Source organism: Penicillium daleae (genome assembly GCF_028827525.1).
Source record: "Penicillium daleae strain IBT 16125 chromosome Unknown utg000006l_segment0_segment0, whole genome shotgun sequence".
NCBI lineage: Eukaryota > Fungi > Ascomycota > Eurotiomycetes > Eurotiales > Aspergillaceae > Penicillium > Penicillium daleae.
Genome location: NW_026623154.1, coordinates 2,228,822 through 2,241,785, shown reverse-complemented (window position 1 = coordinate 2,241,785; position 12,964 = coordinate 2,228,822). Strand labels below are relative to the sequence as shown.

The following is a 12,964-nucleotide window of genomic DNA, read 5'->3' as shown; positions in this document are numbered from 1 at the left end:
CGGCAACAGTCCCTCAGATTGGCAGTTGGTCCCTGCGTCGGTGGGTGCGATATATCATCATCACTTGCATCATCCATCCGAGTCATTCATCCGAGTTCCTGGTCAGTGACTTTTGGATGGTCGGCGTTTGAGGAGGTTAATCTCGGTCCAAGATGGGAAAAGCTTGGGTTGGAGTTGGGCTAGGGAGCCCCGTCACCATCAGGTGGAGGCTAGAACAGAATGATCAATTCATCCATGTTCGACATGATGATGTGACGAGCATGCGATGTTTCTTGTTCATCAAGAAATCTCCGGGGTCAAAGTATGAAACAGCACGGAGTAGTAAACGGTGGGCGTGGCCTTGATGGTGACCATGACATGGCCAGATTGGGAATCTTCAAGTCGGACCTGGTTAGTCATCCCATAGCTTCGGGCCTGTCAATAAAGAGCTGTTAAGGTGAATCAAAGCCGTTGCGACCGGCGCAAGTTAGTGACTGTTAGTGACTTTTAGGGCCATCATGGTGGCCCACTGCGAAGATCCCACCACGTCAAGGGAGGTAGGTGCTTTGAGATAAGCAGGGAGCGTGACATTGCGATTGAGCTCATTCAATCTCACCATATTGGCGGCACGGTTAGCAACATTTGATCCACATTGGGATCAGATTATAGTGTAGTCGCTAACATGCGAACCGCCGGGACTCACAACCGTCGGTGAGAATTTAATTTCCCCCGTAGCGACGGAGGAGGAAGTCAGAGGGGGTGGTGGCAGTTCGGCGCGTATTCGGAGAATTATTCTGAAACCTTCGGTGGGCTCGGCACGCCGAGCAGGGCTGGAGGTGCGTGCAAGGTGCTTCCACGGAAAGTCATCCCAAAGACTGAGCCCAGACCGAGACCACTTTGGGACTTTTCAGTGGCCGTTGGCGTCTGGTCTTGGCTGCAGGCCTCCTTCATTTACTATGCAATTCATGCTCCTTGTGCCCTGTGCAAGTCAATTGGAGACCCTGCTGCTTGGGGGACCGTTCCCGAGAGCGTGTTTGGCGCGTCCGTAGATATAGTGAGTTCCATACTTGTTGTGGTATGTTCATTGCTTGCAAATTCTTTTATCCCGCTCTATACACGCTGTACAAGGTGGCCAATCATTGGCGATTCATCACCCCTCGAGAAAGGCGTTGAGGACTAGGCCATGCTGGCTTGGAGCACTGACCTTCTCGGGAGGCGGCGGGCTGATTATGCTTTGAGTCTCGGGAAGCGACGGTTGAGTGCATCGTCCGGAAGGTTATCTTCTCATGGAAATGTACAAAAAGGCGGGCGATATCGGATGTATGACACAAAACCTTTCAATAGAACTACCTAACCTGTAGCACTACCTTCCTAGAGCAGCAAATTTCTGAATATCGTCGATGTCGAGTACCGTGGAAAGCCCCGCATTCCTAGCGACGAGTCTGGAGATCACGGGAGATCAACCCTGTTATGGACACAACATAATTCGTTTTTGAAGACTAGTTTCGTAATTTCAAGGCCCTAATTCCAGAATTGAAGTAAGAGAGCAGTCTTACTTTCAAATGTGAAATGGCTATGTAGCTCAAGGACGAGACTTCGACATGCCAGTCTAGCTGGGCAGCAATTGAACCTCAATATATATCCACCTTCGGAAGGTTGAGAGCCTAGCTTTGATCGGACTGCGGGCTGGACCTTTTATGACGAGAAAAAGGTGCCGTTGAGAAGCTGACGGACGTTAGCGGGGTCCTCAATCATCTATTTCATTGCACCATGACATCTGCATCTACGGTTGTCCTCGCACAGTAGAAAGGCTAGTCGCAGCACAGTTCAGGCCAATTGCCGCTGTCGACCTTTGCACACTGGCTCGAGGGCTTATTTTCAGGTGATGCACATTGTGTAGCTTACAGTACTACTGCCTCTACTATCAATACGGAGCGCTGCCCGTGTGCCAGAATCAGGGCATGTCAGACAGAGATGTTACATCTATGGTATGGTGGTTGGGGTTGATAGAAACTAGAACAAGACTAGGCGGTTGACCTCGATTATGCTTTATCATTTATCACTTATCGCTGTATTGCGTCCCCGGTCTCGGGCAAGATAGTGGAACAATGGCACAAGCCGTGATAGTGTGACACAAAAGCGTATGCGAGTGTACCTTGGGACAACCTGATAGTCATGATAACCAAACTCGTGTTCGTCATCACCGGGCGGCTAGGAATTAAGATCATGCAGGTCAAAGAGGGGGGGGCGTGCGGCACGGTCGTGTATGTTGTACTCCATGGGTAATCCGCAATGCTGTTACAAGACAGATAGCGTGGGGGGAGCAAGATTCGAAAGGGGGAGTTAGTATAATCAGTTTTGCACTGCCGATCATTCGTATGGGGGTTGAGTGCATCGTGAATCCCGCGATCTATATGGCTCATCGAACCAGCCAGAAGCCTTGCCGCAGTCACACAGAGGTCAGGTCGACCGGCTAGAAGAGCCGAGATGGGTCAGACTGCCATGTGGGTGGTCCAAAACAGTCTGATTTCATCAGAATGTAGGGTCAGAAGTTAGACACTTGGAATGCGCCTTTTGGTCGAACATGGTCGATGCCAGAAGACGCCACTCTAGCGGAATGGGGTATCCGGTGAAATCCAAATACAACCCGAGCCTGGGCCAGTCTTGACGCAGTGAGTCCTCTGCCAAGCCGTAAGTAACGGGTATCTGGTAAGACCAAATTGGTAACGAGTGTATTGGCTAGGTAGTCACCGCCAGAAGTGCAGCCTGAGGTGTCGATGGCTGATCGCGGTGGGAAAATTGTTGATTCGTGCCGGGAAGCAGGAAAAGAAAAACAGCACACAGACATAAGACCCTAGGTCTGACTGAAATGAGTCTATGCAGCTAGAAGATATCTTCCAAAAACCCTCATCACGATACTCCGAGTATCAAGCCCTTCTTGGAGAGGGAAGAATCATTAGTACTTGAGGTCCACGTTCCGTTGAGAGGGTTTCTGCCGGTCTGGATCGGCGTTCGCACTTTTCCCGCCCTCCTTTCTCGACTGCCTACTCCACAAGGCAGTCAGTTTCCCCCTACCCCAGCAACTACTACTACAACTACGACTTTGCTCATCCATCGTCAAGCCCTCATTTCACCTGTTGTTCCAGGAGCCATGGTCTCAGGAGACCGGTCCTGGTACATCGAGTGAACCACATCGACTCTGACGCTCTGCATCGGTTCTCATTTCCACCACCCCTAGATTCTCCCACCGACGTCGTTCCTCCGAACTCCGCCGCCCACCTCCCCCAACCGTCCACACACGCGACAACCACACCGTCTCCGGTCGGGCACCAGTGTGAGAGTGGTCGGTCGCTCTTCTCTCTCCCGTTGTCATACTTGGTGCCATTTGAGCCAGAAGGGTCTACGAAGTATGGGACCAGCAGAGACACCCTCCTCGCCCGCGTTCCCTACCCTGGACCCCATCATCATGGACGACGAGATGGAGTCCACCTTCCGCGACGCCAACATGGATTTCCTCGACCCATCCAAACTTGATATGCCCTCCCAGTCCGCTGGAGGAGACTTTGACGATCTGTTCTCCCACGTCACCCACTCCCGCTCCAACGTGGTCCCGGAGTCCTCGAAGCGCTACCGCGACCAGAACCCCCTGAGGCAACAACCAGTTTTGACGGCCGATTCTCCTGCAGAGTCGCCCGACAACTCGAGTCGCAGTTCGTCCTCGGAATCTCCACGAAACCACTTGCGCCACGCCTCGATCGCATCCACCAACTCCGCCGCTCACAGCGAAAACCCGCTAGTATCGACAGGATTTGCGTCGGAAGACTGGATGCGCCCCGATCTCTCGTCCGTTAAAGAAGAATCGCCATTCACGATAGATCCGTCATACCCTATGGATGGCGGCATTCCCATGGATCACCCCGATCTGGAGTTTAGCAACAAGGCAATGGATGCCGCGTTCGACTTTGAGAGCGCAGCAAGCAGCCCCAGTCCGTTGAAGACAGAGAACCCCCCTCAACTGAACGGGCGCAAGAAGTCGAAACAACAGATCTGGAGTCCGTCGAATGCTTCGGCTGTACATAATTCAAATGATGGACAGACCGCATCTTCGGTGAGTCACCTTCCTATAAAATGCGTACTTCGAGGAAGCATTCGGATCGAATCCTAACATTAGAACCTCTTAGGTACCCCAGAGTGGATCCACATTCTATCCGTTTGGATACAAGGAACAGTCTCCTTTTGGAGGTCAATTCCCCAACGGCACTGACAGAGTTTCGGCACCCCAATGGTCCGGTCAATCTCCGTCATCATTGTTGGAGGAAAGCTTTGGGGGCATCAATATGAATGGACAGTCTCCGATGAATACCTCCATGTCGCCCAACATGAACTTCGGCTCACCCAACGCGTTCCCATTCTCGGCCAACTTCGCATCTTCCCCAGCTCAACCCCAGATTGATGCCGCCAACTCGACGCAGCCCGTGTTGACTGTGCATCCAACCTCCCTCAAATCGCGTGTCGAAACGCAGATCCCCATTCGATTGACTCTTTCTCCGCTGCCGGCCGGCGTCAAGAAGCTGCGCCTCCCCTCTCACACCATCTCCAAACTTAAATTCCTCGCCCCTCCCTCCACCGAATCCACCCCTGACACCCTCCAATTATATACGAGTTTGGTGTGTACGAGTGCAATGCAGGACCGAGACAAGCTGAAACGGGCATTTGCACGGACACGAGGCGAAAAGAATTCAACAGGCACAAACGGAACGGAGGAAGACCGACCATTGGATGGCGGAGACGTGAAGATCTGTACTGGCTGTATTCAACGAGAGCGGAAGCGTGCTTCTCGGAAGAAGCAACGGAAACCCGAAGAGGACGAGCTTTTCCAGAAAGATGAGGAGAAGCGTGTCATCGTTTTCAACACCAGCGAGATCAAGGAGTGGACCGAGCCACCAAAAACCGCTGCCGCTGGTTACGGCGAAATGCCTCCGGTTCCTCCGGGGTCGATGCAGGTTGAACTACCCATGCGAATTGCTTGCTACTGTCGACATCAGAATGAGAAGTTTGGATTCCAGGTCATCTTTACTGTTAAAGATCATTTGGACAACGTTGTGGCCCAGGCAATCACCAACTCCATTATGATTACGGATGACCACAAGACACAAGCACCTTCCGCTCCCCCAGCAGCTGGTCCTTCTCCATCTCTACCAGATGGAATTCAACTGCCGGGTGTTAATGTCTTCTCTTCGGGCGAAAATGGCAAGACTGCAAATGGTGCATTCGCCTCCCCCAGTCACCAACCGACCTTCAGGGCCTCCAGCAAAGATTCAATTCCCAGTATCAACTTACGCCGAGCTCGTTTGCTGCTACTCAGAACGTCACCAATGGTGTATCGTCAAATTCCCAAACGCCCCGAAGCCTGTCGAGACAAGCATCGCCTACGGACTTCCAGGGCCCGCAGACAAAGCGACGGAAGCACAGCAGCTCTGGCCGACTCCCCTCGGAATTGACGATGACCCGAATGGAGACTCCTCAGTCATCTAGCTCGGCCATGAATAGTGCTGCACAGCTTGCGGCTGCTCGTGGCTTCGCCTCGCCCACTGAGCGGCCATTTGTGACCCCCTCGTCGATGTCTGGACAGTACGGAAACGGACCTCCCACGCCGAACCAGAGCAATGACAATAACCCCTTCTTCAACCCGACGCCTGCTCAACGACAGAGTCTGGATAGTCTGGCTCAACAGAACCTCGTGTCCGCGCCTAACTCCGCCCAACCCAGTCGTCCTGGCACTCCGGGGGCATCAAGTCGTAACGCTTTCCAGGATCAGAATCTTGCGCTTGCGCTCGGTGCCACTTCTGCGAACCAGATCTGGCCTTCTCTTGCAACTACACCTAACCGGCTGCCTTCTGTAATTCACAAATTGGTCCCTGCCGAGGGTTCAATCACTGGAGGTACAGAAGTCACATTGTTGGGAAGTGGTTTCTATCCCGGCATGGAGGTGGTATTCGGCGATACGTTGGCAACCACTACTACTTTCTGGGGTGACAAGTGTCTCAACTGCCTCACTCCTCCTGCTCTGCAGCCAGGATTGGTATCGGTGGTTTTTAAGCACGAGCATCCTACTTTTGGACAGGTGCAGCAGCCCCAACCACTTATGCCCAAACAGCAACTTTTCTTCCGATATGTGGATGATCGGGAGCTCCAGATGTATCGTCTGGCTCTCAACATTCTTGGACAGAAGTTGGGTAGCCAAGCGGATGCGTTCCAAACTGCTCAGCAGATTATGGGAAGCGATCCGAATGCTATCTTCAATATGCAGAAGGACATGCAAGGTGGTGGTTCCTCGGGCGGTCACCAACGCCAGGTGCCCGGACATGAGTCGCAAGGCAAGTTTAGCGATCTTGACTCTAAGATGCTGACTTATCTCGAGTACATTGACCTGGATGACAACCCCCGGCCACCGCGCTACAACTCTCGCAGCGCCACTGGCCAGACCCTCCTTCATTTCGCGGCTTCATTGGGCCTGACTCGATTTGTCGCGGGGCTGCTGGCTCGTGGTGCCAATCCTGATGTGCAGGACAACACTGGCAATGTACCTATGCACCTAGCTGCTCTTCACGGCCATGCTCACATCGTCAACCGACTCCGCCTGGCAGGCGCCAATGCCAATGCTCGCAGTGTGCGTGGCTTCACCCCTGCGGACTTGGCGACAACCCTCCCTGCCCACCAGGCTGCTCTGCTGCCATCCCGCCACTACCGCTCCCGCAGCGTTGGATCCCTTACATTACGCCGGAGACACAGCAGCTCTGCTTCTCTCAATTCACTTTGGGAGGCGTCGTCTGCATCGGGCTCTTTGGGTCATGCTGTCGATGATTCAGAGGAGCTTGATGACAGTGAAGACATGGACACCGATGATTCCGAAACTCCTCTCTTCTTCAGCGCTTCCCGGCGGTCGAGCATGCACCAAGATGCCATCCCGCCCATTGTAGACGCTGGCGAGCAGCGCGCTGTACCCGACGCTCGCGGATTCACTACGGCAGCAATCGTTGCTTGGCGTAATCACCTCGCGGGTCAGATCAACCAATTCCAGCAGAGCGTGGCTAATGCCTTCCCCAACATACCTGCATTGCCTCCCATGCCTGCTATGCCTACTATGCCTGCCATGCCCGCTATGCCGGACTATCAGGCCAATCAAATGATGCGTCGCATCACCAACCTCGTACCTCATCGACCCACGGCTCGGGACGGATGGTGGGATCTGCTGAAGGGCAACACCGCCGTCCCTAACCAAAATCAGCCGCCTTCTTACGATGAATTGTATCCGCACCAGCAAGACGACGCAGAAGCGACCGAATTGAAGAAGTCGTCTCTCCTGCGTGCTGCAACGGAGGCGGCCGTGGATCAACACTTTGAGGCACAAAGCAGTCTCCCATCTTCATCGACATCAACAGCGGCTGCTGCGTTTGAGCGCAGTACCCATGCAGTCCAGGATGATCTCAAAGATATCACTATCGGCCGCAAGGTCATTTCACGGGAGCAACAGAAGCATCTCCGAGAGCACCAGGCCCGCCGAATGAAGGGCCTAGGCAGCGACCGGAACCTTTACTTCATTTGGGTAAGTCAACTCACATTCCCACTTCGTCCAAATCCATTTACTAACTTTCGTTCTAGATTCCTCTTCTGCTTCTAGTTATTTGCGCTTGGGTTCGGAATTACGTGCCCGGGATCTGGCAAGGCGTCACGGACAGCTATGACTTTGTGAAGGCTCGCTATACACAGCGGGCTGTGGGATTGGGCATTTAGGAACTGTTTTTTTTTTTGTCGGTTCATTTTTCTTGGTTTCTTTTTACTTTCCTTGGCCCCTCGGTATTTTGGATCCGGTGTTTTCTTTCTTGTTTGCTTCAGCGAGTTGTCGCGACACGGCATCCTTATTTTCTTGTAGTTGGCTGCTTTGTTTTTAAATTCTTCTTGGTTCTGCGTATAATGAGAGGATACGACTATACATATATTCGAGCTTGCAAAGGCGACGCATTGTTTTCTTGAGATTAGGTTGTATATGTAGATATTTCAAGTCTCCCATAGTTGTTCTATTTTGCAGTATGTTGGACATCCAGATAGCAACCTTGGTCAGGGAGCCGTCTAATAAGCAGGGCCTTGATATTTTTGCACGTCGAATTTCTCTTGATGCGTACGTATAAGATAGGGTAATAAAATCTCAACCTATATGATAGTTTTTGAATGTCATTTTGAACGTCTTTCCTGGAGCTTTTGCAGGAAGCGTTCGGTTCTACCAATGGCGAATTCTACCCAAATCGTTTGCAATTGAGGGTGGACCATACTGGTTTTGAAAGCCATATAATTTGATAATTCTCCGTCAACCATTACCCTTTTACCTATAGTCAGGCTGCTAAAACATTCTAAAACCGACGAAATCTATCGAATCTGTCCTCTAGTAGACCTACCAGGACTGTTTCGACCGCGATAAAGCCCCGATTCACCCGTTGGCACGTGAATTCGGTTCAGGTCGGCATGGAAGCTGGTTCAAGCTTGCGTTTAGAATAGAATAATTAGTACATTGATGAAGAACGTTACTCCTGTACACTCCGTGGGGTCGAGCTTCGGTCAAGATAATGCGTCCAACCCTGAAGAGGGAATAGACCAGACCTGTGGGACAGCAGGACCGTGTCCACTCAACAATTTAGGAGCAACGTCCTCGCGTTGTAGATTTAATATGTGATCTGATACCAAGCTTATTCCACTTTTGCGGTGTTTGTGGGAGGTTATACTATCTAGATGCATACAATGACTCGTAGGGAGCTTCATTGAGGACATATTGCACTCAAACATAGCCTGCGGGTTCGTATGACTGCGTCCACGACTTGTCCAGAGGTTCTATTCTTTCCCTAGGGCCATTAGGCTACCATGTGATGCTGAGTCGGGTCTGTCTATTGCTCTTAATAATCATCATCATCTCATTACTCCTTTGATGATAAGAGAGGAGATATCTGCATAGTGCTCGGCGTGCTAATAACAGGGGTTTTGAATGTCGACGACGGCGGGCTCGGCACTGTTTCTGGCTGGGTAGCAACCATAGAATAATTACGCCGCTTGCGAATGTAGAAACTAGATTACGATGAGTCAGTTGTAGTCAAAGTAGTCAACCATGAACAACACCTACCCGATTCCGACACCGAGGGCGATGAGGAATGGAACTCCCAACCCAACGCAAAGTCCGATGATGAGCTTGTTGCTGGTTCCATTCGTACTACCATCAAGAATCTCTGACACCTTGCCCGTGCTCGTTGATGATGACGTGGGGGTGTAAGAGGTGGGAGATCCAGATGTGGCAGCCAGACGACGAACATTCGTTCCGAATGGAATAGCACTTGAGACTGAGGCATAGGTGCTAGCAGGGAACGTCGGTTTTGATCCTGACTGCACAGTGACATCAGTAGTCACGGTACGCATGTATGAAGTTGTATACTGAAGGTTAGCGGGACAATTGACAAGCCCGGAGGATGAACAGGTCACCATTGTGAAGGCTTCTGTCGTTGACACGGCCGTCGTAGAAACATCATCCCGTGAATCGAGCTCCGCCCGCTTTGTAATCCCAGCAGAGGAAGCGGAAGAAGTTTTACTCGTCGCACACACACTAGCCAAGGTCGTGTACCAGACAGGAACGGTTGTAGTGGCTGCTGGTCCCCATGTGTATGAGTCAACTGCAGCCGTTGCGCCCGCAGCTGCTCCCAGGGCCATAGTGTACTCGGCTACAGCAGCCAATTCACAGTCCTCTTCATCGGCAGCTGTAGTACCATTGACCCGCAGAGCAAAGTCGGCGACGTATGCAAATATATCCGACTGAATACCAGCACTCAGGCTGAACAGATGGCTTAGGACCTCATATTTCGCACCGGAAAGCGAATCCATATCAACTCCCAAACTGGCTTGTAAGCTAATAATAGCTTGAATAGACCCTTCCCCTCCAATAGTAACTGGAAGGAACTCAAAAGACCCCCCAGGCCTACGCAGAAGATAGTTCAGTCTGTTATGTTCCGCTTTTTCAGAAGCTAAATGCAACTTACACCGTGACAGCTGACACGTTGGAGTTGAACATTCCCAGATCAAAGCTCAGCCCATCATCAAACTTGACATGAATGCCACTTCCGATGTCAATATCGGCGTCTGCAATGAGAATCAAGTCCACGCTAAATACCGCGCCAACTGTGAGGCCGGGAACCGAGATTCCCGCAACAGTTTCAGACGTAAAAATGTTGATGGTATATGTGGATTCCGCTGATAGCTTGATATCAAGGTCGAGATAGATCTCCAAATCGTCAAACTCGAAGTGAATCTGAGCTTCTGGAAAGGCAGTATCACCGTCGAGATCGAAGTCCACGTCAATAGTCGGCCAAGATGGAATGCCTTCAACCTGAAAAGTTGAAACATCGGTGACCACTGTTTTGGCATAATTTTCAAGCGTATCAAAAACTGTCTCTGTCTTGTTTGAGACATTATCCCAAACCTCATTGACCGTTTCAGTCAAGTTGAAGTCTCCGTTGAGGATCAGTTCACCAGTCACCGAGCCATTGACATAACAAGTGGAACAAACAATTTCAATGCCAGTACTGATAAAAGATTAGCAAGTTACTTTTCGGGGTTATGGGATCCATCGCAGCGGTCATGAGTACCCTACCTTGTTCCCGTGGTGAATATAGTTGCGCCATCCCAGCTTTTGGCGAGGGAGGCTCTGTCCATTGAGTATGTGTTGGTACGAGATTGTAATCTTGCTGCATTCTGAGCGTGCCCAAATTTATGAACAATATCTTCATCTGTCGTCCCAAGGGCATTGTTGGATATGCTAGCGACGGCAAAGGCTCCGGTAATAAAAAGCCCAAGTACAGGAACGAGACCGAACATCTTCAGGTTCCCTTGAGCCATTAATTCATGCAACAACATATGATATCAATAGAAGTCTGTTGTCTCAGGCACTTAGGGGCTTGTTCCTTCTAAAATAGACTTGAACCAGAGCGAAAATTGCGGCGGAAGATATCACTGTAATTTTCCTCACGCACAAATCATGTCTCCTCTGTCTTTCTGGCCTTAGGTAGGTGTTCATATTAATGGGGCTTATGTAGCAGGGATACAGACGCGTAAGCACTAACACTGTGGCTTCTGGTGAATGCAATTTAGCATGAAATTGAACAGAAACCCAGTTAAAGACCCAAAAGGACTAGATGTGCTCGGGTATTGCTTTCTTGCACATGCATCACTGCGATCAAGGGACTATGATTCTTGTTTTTCGATCTGCGTTTCCACTATGGCCGATAACTAATTGGAATTCTATCTCTACCAAAATCAGTATAACATGGGACTTATTCAATGTATGTGTGATGAGAGGTAATGTTCGAAAATATGATGTAGTTCTGGCCCCAAATATGTACAAGCAAGCAAGCGAATCCTGGCATGACACGCGAGAGTTGGGTCGCCCTTAGTTTGTTGTGTAGTTTTCATACCGCATATTATGTGTTTAGAGGTCACAAATAGTCCTTCCAAATTCGGTCGTCAACATTATTTGCCCTCGCAAGGGAATCCAAACATCGCTCCCTAAAATCTCCCTGGCGGGGCCTCCGCATAGGGGCCAAAACGGTACGGCGCGGCACGGCGCAGCTAAGATCTCTTTGAAAAGTTTCCCATAGGGGCAAAGTCGGGTTTGAAATGAAATCTCGAGTCATGCTTGACTGGGGCACCAATAAAAATAGAGAGAAATGCGCCGCTGGTGGAACTAACGCATCGGGGCACGGAAAGTGGAGTGTTCATGCAGCTCTAGCCGTGGTCAGCCAGAGGGCCCTGGGGCTAGACGAACTTGCCTTTGGTAGAGCAGTCGAGCACTTAAAAGTCTGGTTCACTAATACTGAGAACTCCCATATCGCTTTGGACTTAGCATCGATAGACAGAAGAAGAGGAAGGGTGTTCATGGGGTAAGCCAAGTCTGGAACTACGAGGCGATATGTACATTGCAGTGCATGCACCACTGGATCAGGACGCTCATATCATATCTAACCTCCCATCCACTTCAATAATCCAGAGCAACCGCGCTAACCGGAGCACAGCCGAAATTGCTTTGTAGATTATCGTGGTTAACCATTTTTTGCCAATGAGAGATGAAATCCACCTCGATGCCCAAACAGATATCAAGGTGTGCGGGCGCGCGGCACGATCTCGTGGAAGCCATGTTGCGGAGAGACCTGCAAGGTGGGCTCCCCAAACATGAACTAATGCAGCACTAGAGCAGATATGTACTATTGCCCGAAATAGACCAGGGTCCTCGACATCCCAGGTGACCCCTTGATTACTCTCTTGGATACCCTGTAACGCTAGCTGCCGAGACAGAAACGATACCTTTTTGCCATCCCTTCAACTCACATCGTCTTCAAGGAACGAGTCTGTCTTCGACGGCAAAGTATGGGAATGGGCGAGAGTCGGAGTCGTTTTCTCGATTTGCGCCATAAGAGAGCACAATCTACTGTATCACTGTCCGATGCCCAGCCTTCAAGCATATCCGACCAAAGCTCAACACTGGGAACCACAAGCTGGCTTCAATTGCCAAAAAAAGAAAAGAATTTGACTTCTGTCAATGAGCATATATAAGAGCTTCTGAAAGCGCAAAATCACATCTCCACTCAGCTCAACGAGGCCCAGCGTCTTCGTCAACTCAAGAAGCCAGTGTTAGATCCGACTGAGATGAACTGGGATGACGGCACAATTTCAGATATTGAAGAAGCGATTCGTGATATTGCAATTTTGCTGGAACCTACGCGTGTCGAGAGAGCGACAAAAAATGGAAAGCTCAGTCTGGGAACACAGATCCGCTGGATGTATCGGGACAGCCAGCGAGCACGAGACAAAAAGGATCGGCTAGTAGCATGTCACTCTAGCCTGATGGCGGTACTGGCCCATCTACAGAGAGTCATGTTCCTGAGGCAATTCCTGTACA

At 50.7% G+C, this 12,964-nt stretch overlaps 3 protein-coding genes across 3 annotated transcripts; 2 read left to right on the top strand and 1 right to left on the bottom strand.

The window, feature by feature from the left end:
* Positions 1 to 279: 279 nt before the first annotated feature.
* Positions 280 to 598, bottom strand: N7458_006534 (uncharacterized protein; the record flags this gene model as incomplete). The annotated part of the gene is made up of 2 exons (XM_056909916.1): positions 280 to 414; positions 485 to 598. 2 exons carry the CDS (start codon positions 596 to 598, stop codon positions 280 to 282), a joined length of 249 nt encoding a protein of 82 aa, XP_056765620.1.
* A 2,790-nt stretch (positions 599 to 3,388) lies between these two features.
* N7458_006533 (putative membrane-tethered transcription factor (SPT23)) lies at positions 3,389 to 7,773 on the top strand (the record flags this gene model as incomplete). The annotated part of the gene is made up of 4 exons (XM_056909915.1): positions 3,389 to 4,087; positions 4,161 to 5,201; positions 5,264 to 7,585; positions 7,642 to 7,773. 4 exons carry the CDS (start codon positions 3,389 to 3,391, stop codon positions 7,771 to 7,773), a joined length of 4,194 nt encoding a protein of 1,397 aa, XP_056765619.1.
* Positions 7,774 to 9,133: 1,360 nt separating this feature from the next.
* On the top strand, positions 9,134 to 10,411 carry N7458_006532 (uncharacterized protein; the record flags this gene model as incomplete). The annotated part of the gene is made up of 5 exons (XM_056909914.1): positions 9,134 to 9,291; positions 9,481 to 9,810; positions 9,865 to 9,917; positions 10,077 to 10,247; positions 10,293 to 10,411. 5 exons carry the CDS (start codon positions 9,134 to 9,136, stop codon positions 10,409 to 10,411), a joined length of 831 nt encoding a protein of 276 aa, XP_056765618.1.
* Positions 10,412 to 12,964: the final 2,553 nt, after the last annotated feature.